Raw genomic sequence first — 13500 nt, forward strand, 5'->3', positions numbered from 1 at the left:
AGCCAAGTAGACAAACTAGGATTCAAGACCAAGTCTATTTAACCTGAGCTTGGTCCCTCTACCACAGAGCTAAGCAGCCTGATCCCTGCAACACGCCTGACACCTCACCGAGCGATGCCTGGATCTGCCTTTGTGGAACTCTGTGCATCTGGTGGAGGTCAGAGAGGCTATAGCCCTTCTTGCTCCATTCAAAGGGGTGTACAGAGATGCATGTAGCCATGGGGACCTAAAAGATTTTGCCGAAGAGTGTAAAGAAGGATGACAAACTTCCCCCGAGGGGCAGGCCGCTGACATATTCCCAGGTGGCTGACCACTACTTATCACTGACAACCCTGCATGAACCATCACAGCTCATTCCAAAGAAACTGGCTGCCCCCACCAAACACAGGCAAACACCAGACTGTTCTTTTGACTGGTTTACTCCTGGAATTCCACAGTAAAATGGGAATGAAAACAGGCTGAATTTTAAATACAAAAGAAAAGAAAATTACTCACCCTGTCTAGGGGGCTGGGAAGATTTCCTATGAGCTGATGATGAAAACAGGAGGGAGAACAAAGGGGAGGGAGAGGATAAAAAGGACCGGGAAGACACAAGAAGAGAGACAGTAATGTGTGGATGCCGTGGCTGGGGGACAGGCATGCACCGGTGCAGTGTGTGTCTGAGGCGGTGGGGTGGGGAGCAGAGAAAAGTTTAGGTGCCAGGGGAAAGCTGCAGGAAGGCAAGAGGTAGGATCTCCAGAAACGTCCCCAAATCCTACTGGAGTCATGGGCTGCCTTCAAGCTTAATAAGGACACCTCCTCTCCCATGGTAATTCACTGTGACGACATGCGGCCTGTCCCAGGGCATGGCGGTGAAAGCCTGGGAGAGCTGGCTGGGACCTGCGTTCACCGAGCTTCTCCCTCAAGCGAGCGGAAGGACCAATCCACTTGCCAAGCGTGCCTTGATGGGGGAAGTGCTTGGGAGCCTGGAGAGGCTGCCTGGGCACTGAACCCAAGAGCTGACCAGCCGGGCTCATCAGAGATTCAAAGCCATCCATTTTGGAGTGCCCATCAGGTTAGTCCAGCCTCAGGTCAGCTGGTCAAAGCAGCCATGCTGGGTGGTGCAGAGGGGAGGCAGCATCTTTCACCTGAGGGCTTCTGAGCAGGGCCCGGGAGCTTTCCTCGGCAGGTGGTGCTTCCAGATGCCTCCCTGGCCTCGGCCGCTGCTCCCACCGCCCCACTTCCCTGCCCGCCCCATACTCACCACAGGCCTGACCGTACGCAGTGGCTTGGACAAAGAGCACGTAGAGGGGAGGCGGCAGGTGCCTGGCTGTCTCGTACTGCTTGTGAGCCTGGTCAAAGGGCATGAACAAGTACTCCTGCACCGGGAGGGAAGCCTGCAAGCAACAGGAGATGGGATTTTGCTTCTCTTTGGTAGGCAGTCCACATGGGAACCTTATCAAGGTGACAGCAACAACAAACAATAAGAAAATGAACTTGAAAAAGATATCAAAAGAGCTCAGCTCAGTGCTCTGTGATGACCGAGAGGGGTGGAATACGGGGATGGCTGTGAGGGAGACTCCTGAGGGAGGGGATATATGTATACAGATAGCTGATTCACGTTGTCAGCAGAAACTGACACAATATTATAAAACAATCATATTCCAACTTTTTTAAAAAGGGGGAAAAAAAAAGATACCAATTCCCCTAGCTTCAGGAAAACATCAAGTACCTAAATGTCAAGTGTGTAAACTTCTACACAAACACCTGAGAAATGAAAGATCTAAATGAATGGAGATACATGCCATGCGTACACAGTGGCAGTCACTGTCTCCCCAGACTGTGAGGGGAATAAAGCAACTTCTGGAAAACTCGTAATGCTCTTCTCAATTTTGAGTGCTGATTACACAGATGTGTTCACAAATGTGCACACGGTGAAAATTCAGACCTGCACATACATTTACAAGCTGCAAGGTTTTATGTAAAATTATTTTTTTAAAGTAATATGAGTACTTCTTTTTAAAAGGTTGTATTCAAGTTTATAAAGCAAAAGTTCCCAGTTCCCAGCCACCAAAGGTAACCATTAATGGTCTGGTGTGAAAACATACTTTTCTAAGCACAGAGATGACTTAACACATACGCATCCATTCAATACTCTGTAAATGAAGGTGCGTGTACACATGAGATTGTACTACATGTTCTACAACTTGCATTTGTTTGTTTCATAATTTAACAGATCTTTCTGTCTAGTTACTCTGTCAGTAATAGGCTGTTCCACACTTTCATCACAACTGTTAAGACTGAACCACACAAGAATTTATTTACCCTACAACCTACTTAGGAGCATTTGGAGTGCTTCCAGTTAACAGGAAAAATTTAAGTACAACCAAAACTTTAAGTTTCTGACCTCTGTCCTATATGAGTATCTGTTAATTCTATACCTAGAGTTGAAGAGAGGAAACACAGATCTTGCCAAATCCTACAAAACTGAATTTTTAATTTCTCTAGGGTCCTTTAACAAAGTTCCTCCATATTAGCCATATACCTTGCTTTATAAAACTATAAAGATTTAAATCAAATCTGACTTCACAAACAAAAATAAGGTCACCCATACAGAAAGACATTGCATTCTACAGATAAAAAGTGGGGACTTTCCCTCCCGAGGTACCTGATGGCTTTCAATACTAGTTAAATTCTTTTCAGAGTGAGAGCTCTACTAAGCAGTTGGCCCCTGAGGTGCAGTCAGGGGATCTAGCATCCACAAGCTTAGGTCCTTGCAGACTGCAGCCTGGTGGAGGTCCTGCAAGGGTAAACTCCGCTTATAGTCTGTGAAAGCGTTTTACCTGGAAGAGGCGCTGGGTGAAAACACCCAGGTAAATGTGTACATGCGTTCCTGAGCCCATCATGCCTGCATTTCCTCCACAAAGGACACAGCCTAACTATGCCAGCTGTGCGCCTGCAGGCAGGACCATCCTTGCACGGTGCTCTAGGACCACAGACCCGACAAAACCCGCAGGGTGATGTGGCTGCTGGTGGCCTGAGGTCACTGGGTGGTGACGGCCAAGTAAACACCAAGGAGGTGGCAGGCTGTGGGGAGACTCTCACCTGCATGATGCTGTTGAGACGAGGCTGGAGGCTGCTCAGGTACTCCTTCTTCACCTCAATCTCCTTGAGGATCTTCTCCTTGTTGGACAGGCACTCGCGGTACTTCTCCGCCAGCCTGTCGAGGGAGGACAGAGCACTGTCCTGGGATGCTCCCCAGGGACACCCCAACACACCTGTTCACCGCCAGACTCTACCTAGTGACAGCAGTCATGATGAACCACTAACGCTTACCTAGCATTTACGACATGCCAGGCACTTTGGAGAACTCTTCATAAACATTATGGCATTTAGTCCTTTGTAAAATCTCTGGAAGATGGGGACTTTTCTTATCCCTGAAGGAGGAAATCGAGGCTCAGGCAGGTGGGTAACTTGTCCAAGGTCGTCCAGCTAAGAGCAAGCACAGAGCTGGGCTCTGAATCCAGGCCTGTCTGCTCCAGAGGCCATGCTCATAACCACTAGGGAATACTCCCATGTCACCTCCCGCTCCATTTTTTGCCTCAGAGGCTAGAAACAAAACTTTCACAAACATACGGACCCAGCAGCTACAGAACCCGAATGAGGCCCACAGATTGGCCTGAGTGGGGATGGATTCCAGAACAAAGCCACAGGAATGGAACTCCCGTGGCTTAGCCCAGGGCAGACTATGTACTGGACAGGGGTGTGATGGGCCAATCCTATGTGCTAAAAAGCTGAAACCAATTCCCTAAGATCCAGACTCTGTACTTAATAAACTCATAATGTAGACCAAAGGCACAAAATACACTCAACAACAGAAAAATGCAAGGGATTAAAAACACCACCTTTTCTGACAGAAAACGAAGCAAATGTGGCACCCAAAAGCCCCAGAATTCCTGACACATGCAAAGAGGAAAAGGTCACCACGGCGGAAGGGAGACAACCATCAAACATCCAGGGTGGAAAACACATACACATACCATATCCTAAGAAAAAGCTAGATTAAATTACACAGTACAGACATTCTATATACACTTAATAAAGAAACGCTCTTTATTAGTACAAAAAGTTTTATATGTAAAGGGGTGCCTCTATGCATTATTTACAATAGCAAAAAAAGGCAAACACCTTAAAAGTCCAATCCACTATAGAAACAATTGTGTGACAATTTACAACGGAAGGCTATACAGCCTTTAGAAATAACGTTTGCAAAGCTCTGCAATACCATATGCATATGCTTATGGGTGGGGGAAAAGGCAAAGAAAATTATAGTACAAAAGGTATTTAAGTCTTAGGCATTAAAATTTTGAAGAAAAGGTTACCCTAACTTTCTTGTAACAGCCTTAAGCAATTCCAACCCCACTTACAGTACAGCTGGTCAAGTGTGAACTGCTAAGTGTGACTTAATAAAAAACCGCAATTTGGTGTTAGAGGCCATTCTGCTGGTCCCACTGTGCTTTGCTATTGACCCTGGGACAGGACAAAACACTGGCGGTGGTGAATACAGGTTCTTATCTGTACAGGTGAACAGGTCAGGAAGGAGGAAACGCTACCTTTTCCGTTGCTCCAGCTCCCAGTCCAGACGTGCAAGGGTTTGCTGGTGAGGGTCTCCCATGGTGACTTCTGCCTTGCTGATATCTGGAGGAGCCTCCTTATAAAACTCCTCTAAGCTGACCAGATCGATTTCTTCGTGCTTTGACCTGTAGTCAAAAACTCAACATCAAGCTTCTGTTCTCAGAAACACACTGGCTCAAGCAGGCCCCCAGCTTCCCCCAGGTATGTGTACTCTGGCCTGGTCTATAGCCACTCAGAAGCCTGGAATCCAGGCTTCTCAGCAAACACTCATTAGTAGGTATTTCAGTGTGAAAAGAGGTAGTTGGTGACATGCTACAGGATCCTTACCCACGGTGCCCAAGCTTTATACTCATGATTTAACTAAAGACCTAGAAAGTAGGCTTATGAAACGTACAGACCTCTCCAAGCTCTGCAAGAGAGCTAAGAGATTAAAGAATCAAATAAAAACATCATAGTTGGGCTTCCCTGGTGGCTCAGTGGTAAAAAAATCTGCCTGCCAATGTAGGAGACATGGGTGCAATCCCTGATTTGGGAAGATCCCACAGGCTGTGGGGCAACTAAGCCCATGCTCTCTAGAGCCAGTGAGCTAGAACTACTGAGTCTGGGCACCCCAGAACCCATGCTCAGCAACAACAGAAGCCACCACAATGAGAAGCCCGCCTACTGCAATTACAGAATAGCCTCCACTTGCTGCAACTAGAGAAAAGCCTGTGCAGCAACAAAGCCCCAGCACAATCATAATTAAAAAGAAAATTACTTATCAAACAATGTATCCATGGTCATAAGGAAAACAAAACCTTTAAAAAAAAACCCATCATGGTCTAGGCCTAGAATGTCAGGTTCAAACCAAGAAATGCAATTTAGCAGGAATAAACATTAAGTCTACATTTAAGTTTAAATTATTAACTATCTAAGCTTAACATGTGGAGAAGGCAATGGCAAGCCACTCCAGTGTTCTTGCCTGGAGAATCCCAGGGACGGGGGAGCCTGGTGGGCTTCCGTCTACGGGGTCACACAGAGTCGGACACGACTGAAGTGACTTAGCAGCAGCAGCAGCAAGCTTAACATGAGGAAGATGCAACATGGCAGGACCAATGTGAAAAGATCTAGAGGCTTTAACTATCACATGTATAGTGGCACAGGTGTATAAAAGAAACCAAATCCTTTCTGCTACATGAACACAGTAGCGCTCAGGTTGTATAGCAGTAATAACAGGAGCTGCCACGTATTAGGTACCCATTGTATACCATCCTTCAGTTCAGTTCACCTGCTCAGTTGTGTCCGACTCTTTGCAACCCCATGGACTGAAGCATGCCAGGCTTCCCTGTCCATTACCAACTCCTGGAGCTTGTTCAAGCTCACGTCCACAGAGTCAGTGATGCCGTCCAACTATCTTATCCTCTGTCGTCCCCTTCTCTTCCTGCCTTCCATCTTCCCAGCATCAGTATCTTTCCCAAGGAGTCAGTTCTTCGCATCAGGTGGCCAAAGTATTGAAATTTCAGCTTCAGCATCCTTCCAATGAATATTCAGGACTGATTTCCTTTATGATGTACTGGTTTGATCTCCTTGCAGTCCAAGGGACTCTCAAGACTTTTCTCCAAACCAGTTCAAAGGCATCAATTCTTTGGCGCTCTGGTTTCTTTACAGTCCAACTCTCACACCCATGCACAACTATTGGAAATACCATCCTTATGTCACTTAATTCTTACAGTACTGAGACAGGGATCGTTACCTCCATCTTTCAAACGAAATGGAGGCTACCATCAGTAAGCAGCTTGTGCAAGGTCACACAGCTAAGGAGAGGCAGAGCTGGGAGCTGAACCAGGGGCCCTGGTCCTTCCACATGGCCACTGCTTCGCCACAGGATTGCATTCCGCTGTATTCTGCGTTTGTTGGCTTTCACTGAACAGTAACAGCTGGAGCATCATACCGTTGGTGTTTTTATACCTTTCTTATTTTTAAATAGTAATATTTTAAAAACTTCTTGTGAATCTTAAACTAAGAGTTTATTTCCTCCATGTACCCTTCTCCTGGGTTCCCTCAGTGTTAGTATCTTATCTAAGCATGATAGTCAAAACCAGGAAACTGACAACTTTACAACACTATTAACGCAGTTACCTGATGTGGATTTTACTTCTATATTTCAGCGTAATTATGTGATGAATTTGTGGAGCACAGAAAGACGCCTCTCAAAAATCAACACACACCAGACCCAATGTCTAACGTTAGCTGGCTAGATGACATCACTAACTCAATGAACATGAGCTTGAGCAAACAGGGAAGCCTGGTGTTCTGCAGTCCAAAGGTTTGCAGAGAATCAGACACAACTCAGTGACTGAACAACGTCTAACGTGGTCTCCCTCATCTCAAGTTTATTACAGATAAAGCCTGACTCCTTTCAGTTTACACAAATAGGTCTGACCAAGCAAGAACACGCTCCCTTCTCTTATTCTGTCTACTCCTTCCTCTTTCTGATCTTCCCCCTTGGACCTGCCAAGAGGCATCACAGTTTAAGAAGGACCCTGACAAGCTGTGGTTTGTTCACCTAAAGGCAGCTAGGCAGCAAGAGGTTCAGGTTCCAAAGAATGAAATCCATTTGCAAAAATGAATTGCTGGAACTTCAGAGGGAAAAGCTGGGCCAAAAGGTTAAAAAGATGTAACTGGAAATGAGCTGCTCACATACAGGTGCTCAGGAATCAAACTGATAATGCGAAGACTCTCCCTGCTGGGGAGAGACAACTGCTTTTCGCCAGGGTCAGAGCTGAAAACTCCAAAGGGTTAGACAGGCTTCTGAGGTTCTTTGTGCAGCCTGGAACTGCTGCTTCCGATTTTCCCATTCAAAAGTGATTTATTCATCCTTTCCCCAGATCCTGCAGTCTCCAAGCCCATCTGACTCCTTTTTAAAGAAACTGGCTCACACTGAGCTATGGAAGAAAAGGCAGTTACCAGCAGATCACCGTGCCAAAGCCCTGTGCTCCAAAACTCACTTAAACTCCAGACACTTGGTGATCTCCTTCTGCAGGTGCATCACCTCATACAACAGGTTCTGGAGCTGCAGGTGATAGGCGTCCACTTTCTGCTTGGCCTGCAAGGAGGACAACGTCAGAGAGGAGTGGGACAAGGCGGGGTGGGGCAGGGCAAAGCACAGCAGGCAGAAAACTCAGAAAAAGGGAAAGGGGATTAGGGAGGGGGTGAGAAGAAGGAAGGGGGACGGTTAAATCTCTCAGCTCCTACCTCATGGGTCTGATCTCTTCCTTTCTTCAACCTGATGTGGGCTAATCGGTTAAGCTTCTTTAGAGTCATGAAATGCACACAGCTCTGGATCCTCCGATCTTCTATCTCAACTGCCTGCTGGCCAAGAAAATTGATAAAGACCTTGACAAATGGAGCTGGCTCAGCTTCCTTCAGCCCCTTACTGTTGACCCATCCTCATCCAGGGTTAAAAACAGACACTGGAAGGAGCTCAGAACCATGAGAAGTGTCAGGGGGAGATGGAAGAATGACTGTATAACGGAAATGCTTAAGGTTCCCAGGCTAAAAAAAAAATTCTGCTTGGACCAAAGTAACAGGAATCAAACATGGAGCAGATGCAGCCAATGCACAAACCAAAGCTGTCTCTACATAACGTACACAGAGATCCAAATAGTGCCAATGCACGCCATATAACTTGACCTCTATAAACGCTACAGAATTAATTTGAACAAAAATAGCAGAACTATAGCTGTAAAACTTGACTACAGTCAGATAGGCTGTAATAATCTTAACAATATTGGCCAGGATAAGCACAAATAAGTGAGATTCCTGAAAAAAATATGGTTTTCAACTTCTTACCCGTAGAGTTTTCAGTCACATTGTTTTGTTTCTCTGCCCTGAAACCTGTTGTTGTTTTTTTTTAATATTAACAGTTTTTGTCTCTATGACTTACTTGTATATATCCGGTCTTAAATCAGCAAGGATGACTGACGGTATTATTCATTTTCTCCACACCTAGCAAAATGCCCAGCACTTAATAAATATTGTTTCAATGGATTATCAAATTACAGTTATGGAAAAAAAATGATTAATCCTGTACTTTCACGACTGCCATTGGTGACTGTGCGGTGATGTTACAATAAACTAATAGGCAGATCTCTAGAGCCCTCAGGGTCTAATCCCCTGATGATGGCAGGACATAAGACCAAAATCAGGAAGGGCTGTGACAGGTGCAAAACAGATCCATCCGTGCAGACGCACGTCTGCCCACGCCCGCTCCTTACCGCGTCCTTGCCGCCCCTGCTCTTCAGGTCCTGAATCTCAGCCATGAGCCTCTGCAGCTCCTGGCACGTGTACTTGTACAGCTCATAGTCTCTGCCAGGGTCCCGCAGGTCCACCTCAGCCTCCTCACTGTAGTATTTACCTTCCTGTGGAGGCAAGGATCAGGCCTTGTGGTGTGGGGAGTAAAAGTCTCCCTGGTGGAACAAGGGACACTTAGCTGAGATCAGTGATTATGAAGCCCCCTAAATCAGGTCTCCAAAGAATCTGGTCCTCAAATCAAATGCTTTTCTTTCTTTTTTTCCTCTTTCTGATTGTAAAGTAATGCATTCTTGGTGTTGAGAGATTCAGAAGACAGTGAAGAGTATCAAAACCAAAATGAATAACTGCCTATAATCTCACCTCCCAGCCTGAAATAACTCATTGTTAATACTGTGGGTAAATGTATCAAAATAAAATTAAATGGGATCATACTGTTCATGCTATTTAGTGCAATTTCCCATCACAATAAATACAGATCTCCATTAAAATAGCTACACATAGATGAACCAGAATTCATTTAACCAAATTCCTTCTGATGGGTGCTTAGATGGTTGAAACAAGCTTTAGCAGAAACTAAAATATCCTAATGGGCCTCCCAGTCTTTGGAATAAACAAACACATCTCTTTCAGAGAGAGTCAGTTAACAGTTAAAAATATTGCATCTGTGTGTTTCAAAGTTGCTGAAGTAGATATTAAAGGTTCTCATCACAAGAAAAAAAAATTTTGTAACCGTGTAACATGATGGATATTAACTAGACATTTTGTTAATCATTTCACAAAATATACAAATATCATTATATTGTACACTCGAAATTGATATGTTTTATGTCAATTATACTTCGATTTAATTATTAAAAAAAAAGAGTGAATTGGAATCAACGCCTCCCAAAGGATAAAGTTCTTAATTAATTTTAATTTCCTAAATCTGAAGAAAGCATCATCTTCTATTTAAACTGAAGCTGGTATGTTTTACTCTAGTTTAAAAAAAACCCACAATCAATCAACATAGTTAAGACACACAACCTATGGACTGGGAGAAAATATTTGCAAACAATGCAATCAACAAAGGCTTAGTTTCCAAAATATATATTAGCTCATAAACTCAGTAACAACAAAAGACCCAATCAAAAAATGGGCAGAAGACTTGCACAGATATTTCTCCAAAGACATACAGATGGTCAATAGGCACGTGAAAAAATGCTCAACACTGCTAATTATTAGAGAAATGCATATGAAAACTACAATGAGTTATGACCCGTGTGAGGTCATACCTCACACAGGTCATAACAGACATCCTTAAAAAGTCTACAATAAGAAATGCCAGAGTGTGGAGAAAAGGGACTCCTCCTGTACTGTTGATGGAATGTAATCAAGTGTAGCCACTATGGAAAACAGGATGGAGGTTCCTCAAAAAACTAAAAATAAGGTTGTCATATGATCCAGCAACCCTACTTCTGGGCATGTATCGGGACAAAACTCCTAACTAGAAAACATACATGCACGTCAATGTTCACAGCAGCACTATTTACAATAGTCAAGACATGGAAGCAACCTAAGAGTCTATCAAGAGATGGATGGATAAAAAAGATGTGGTGTGTGTTTACATACACATACACATACATATATACTGGCTTCCCTGGTGGCTCAGACAATAAAGTATCTCCCTGCAATTCAAGAGACCTGGGAAGATCCCCTGGAGAGGGAATGGCTACCCACTCCAGTATTTTTGCCTGGAGAATCCCACGGACAGAGGAGCCTGGTGGGATATAATCTATGGTTGCAAAGAGTTGGCCATGACTAAGTGAGCATGCATACATACATATATACACACACATATACTCACACACAATGGAACAGTACCTAGCTTAGGAAAGAATGTAGATCGGCAGCAACGAGGATGGACCTGGAGACTGTCATGCCCAATGAAGTAGGTCAGAAAAAGACAAGTACCATATGATATCACTTATGTATGGTATCTAAAATATGACACAAAAGAACTTACAATTCACAGACACAGAGAATAGATTTGTGTTGCCACGGCGAAGGATGGACTGGGATTAGCAGATACAAACTATCATACATAAAATGGATAAAACAAGGTGCTACTGTATAGCACAAGAAACTATATTTAACATCCTGTAATAAATCATAATGGAAAAGGAAAAATTAGTTAAGTCTTAAATCAGCTTGACAGATTCAAGGATAGAGAAACAGCAAAAGAAGAACCTTGCTGACCACAAGAGCACTCAGGCCATAAAAGAGGTTCTTTGGGGACATGGTTCTGATACAATCTCAGGAGCAGATGACGACTGCACATCCCCAAAGCCTTAGGGGCATGTTGTGGATGGACTATCTTCATCTGACCATCAGGAAAGCTGGAGACGCACACTATACTAGAATATTCATTCTCTGTCCAACCACTAATCATGTCTAATATAGGCTTGGTGGTTCTTGGGATACTTAAGCCTTGAAGAGCCAAGGGAATTCCAGGCATGTGGTCAAACAGAGGCCACCTGGGAGGTTGTGCCCATGACCCTCAGCTGCTGCAAACCCACAGCCAGGTGCTTGGCCTCAAGTTGCCAATTTCTCAGCAACACAGCAGCCCCGGTTGATCCTACCTGCTCAGTGTCAGAACGAGTACGCTTCCCTTCAGCTGGAGCTCCATCACTTCGGATCACTTTGGGCTTTCGTTTTTTGCTTGATTCTGATGACATGGTTGTTTGGTAAATTCAGGAGGGAACAGCAGAGATCTGTTAAGAGAAAACTTTCGAGCTTTTCTGGAGTTGTAATTGAAGATTTTCCTGGAGTCAGAATACTGAAGTCTGTCTAGCAGTTCTGGCCGCTTATACTCTCAGTAAATTAAGAAAAGTCATCAACCCTCCAAAGCTCTGTAAAAAGAAGAATCATTCTTCAGTCTGTTAAAAATGAATTCGTCTTCCTCATCTCCACCTCCTTTAAAGGGACCACCACCACCACCCCACTGACCAAACTCCTCAGCCAGGCACATAAGCCTATTCCCAGTACTACTGACTGATCATTGCGTTCTGGACCTTCAGCTAAGCACTTTAAGGGTATGTTCTCATTTGGTTCTTAAAACAAGGATTCTCTCAGATACAAACAAGCATCTCATTTACAGGTGAGAACACTGAGGGTCAGGAAGGTGAATGACTTGCCCAAGATCACACAGGTAGTATGCTAAAGCTTGGATCCAACCCATGCCACAGCAGTGCTCTTGATAACTACATTATTGTGCCTTGTAGTCTTGCTACGATGTCATCTGGTGATGCCCTCAACTCCCTGGTTGGTCTGAAAATTTAAAAGAACGGAACAGACATTTCATGGGACTCTAGAATCACAAAGCACCCTCACTCTGCTACCTCTACTGTCACCAGAGACCCGAAATGGGAAGCCCTATCCCCCCAGTCCCAGTGAATCTGTCACCAACACTTAATGAGGGAGCCAAGATCTCCCTAGAGTACAGTCTCAGAAGCCCTAAGTTGGAGTCTCAACTCCTCTATCTCATGACTATGAGTTCTGGGACAAGTCACTTCATTTTTCTCTGCCATCTGTTTCCTCATAGATCAAATGAGAACAGCAGTCCCTACCTCCAGGGTGGTAGTGGACATTAAAGCAGGAGGCGTTGCATTGGGGAAGGCAATGAAGATGATCTGGGAGCTGGGCTTTAGATGGTACCCGAGTGGTTAATAATGTTGAATACCTATGGAGAAAGTTAATTCCTGTCAATTCTCTTTAGAAACTTTTAACTGCCTCACGGAGAACGTCTCATTTCTTTGGTTGGCCTTTAACATCTACAAATTCTAACGTCCCTTTGTTAAGGAAAGGACTCTATCTCAGATCCTTAGACACCTGAAATCTAGTCACAGTCACTAATTTTTTCATGTTCAATACATTAATCTTTTTTTTTATCATTACATCCTGCATAGGACAATGAAAGAAGTGCTCTATTTGTGGTAGAGATTAAAATTTTTCTTTCAAGGTAAATTTAAATTTAAAACCTGACTCAGTTAAAAATTAATAAGTTAATTTTCCACAGAGAAGGGGCCCGAAAGGCGTTAAGTGTGGGACATTCTGCCTTTGACAGCACAGTCAAGAGTGCCTGGCACAGACAAGCGCGTGGTAAACGTGAGCTGCCGTCACCGCCACCTTCGGGGTCGTTTTCTAGAGGCTGCACTGTGGGGCCTGGCGATGCCGCGGCCAACACTCTCCACAGGAGGAACCTGAGAGCGCGGCGCCGAGCGGCCCGGGTTCCGTGGGAACGACGGCGGAGAACCAGGGTTAGACCCGAGCCCGGGCACGTCCTCGCGCGGCCCACTCCCCAGTTCCAGCGCGCCCGGCCCCTCCGCGCCCCGGTCCCCTCCTCACCGCACGGCGCCCCGACGGGTCACGGAGAGCGGGCCACTTCCGGCGTCGGGGACTCTGTGGCTTGCGCACCAGAGAGAAGCGGAAGGAAGGAGCGGCCGACCGGAAGTCTTCTGCGGAGGCCGGAAGCGGAGCGCGAAGGATCCCTGCACAGCCGGCGGGCGGGGCAGGCGGCTGCTGGGCTGTAAGGGGACGGGGTGGTGGCGGCAACTG

General features: G+C 45.2%; 1 protein-coding gene across 6 annotated transcripts in view; it reads right to left on the bottom strand.

The window, feature by feature from the left end:
* The window catches only part of THOC5 (THO complex subunit 5), a 28448-nt gene extending 15029 nt beyond the window's left edge, over positions 1–13419 (bottom strand). Inside the window, exons 1-10 of one of the 6 annotated variants that reach the window (XM_055405003.2) lie at positions 13291–13419; positions 12513–12625; positions 11526–11657; positions 8871–9014; positions 7849–7965; positions 7602–7699; positions 4593–4739; positions 3085–3199; positions 1244–1376; positions 496–528 (exon numbers count right to left, since the gene is read on the bottom strand). In XM_055405003.2, coding sequence (XP_055260978.1) covers positions 496–528; positions 1244–1376; positions 3085–3199; positions 4593–4739; positions 7602–7699; positions 7849–7965; positions 8871–9014; positions 11526–11621 — 883 coding nt within the window. In that variant the 5' untranslated portion in view covers positions 11622–11657; positions 12513–12625; positions 13291–13419. Of the gene's footprint in view, positions 1–495; positions 529–1243; positions 1377–3084; positions 3200–4592; positions 4740–7601; positions 7700–7848; positions 7966–8870; positions 9015–11525; positions 11796–12512; positions 12626–13290 lie in introns of all 6 variants that reach the window. The other 5 variants (XM_055405005.2, XM_055405000.2, XM_055405007.2 and 2 more) reach the window with 5 other exon arrangements.
* Between the last annotated feature and the right edge of the window lie 81 nt (positions 13420–13500).

Source organism: Moschus berezovskii, chromosome 19, assembly GCF_049115385.1.
Source record: "Moschus berezovskii isolate FMDL1 chromosome 19, NW_MosBer_1.0, whole genome shotgun sequence".
NCBI classification, from domain to species: domain Eukaryota; kingdom Metazoa; phylum Chordata; class Mammalia; order Artiodactyla; family Moschidae; genus Moschus; species Moschus berezovskii.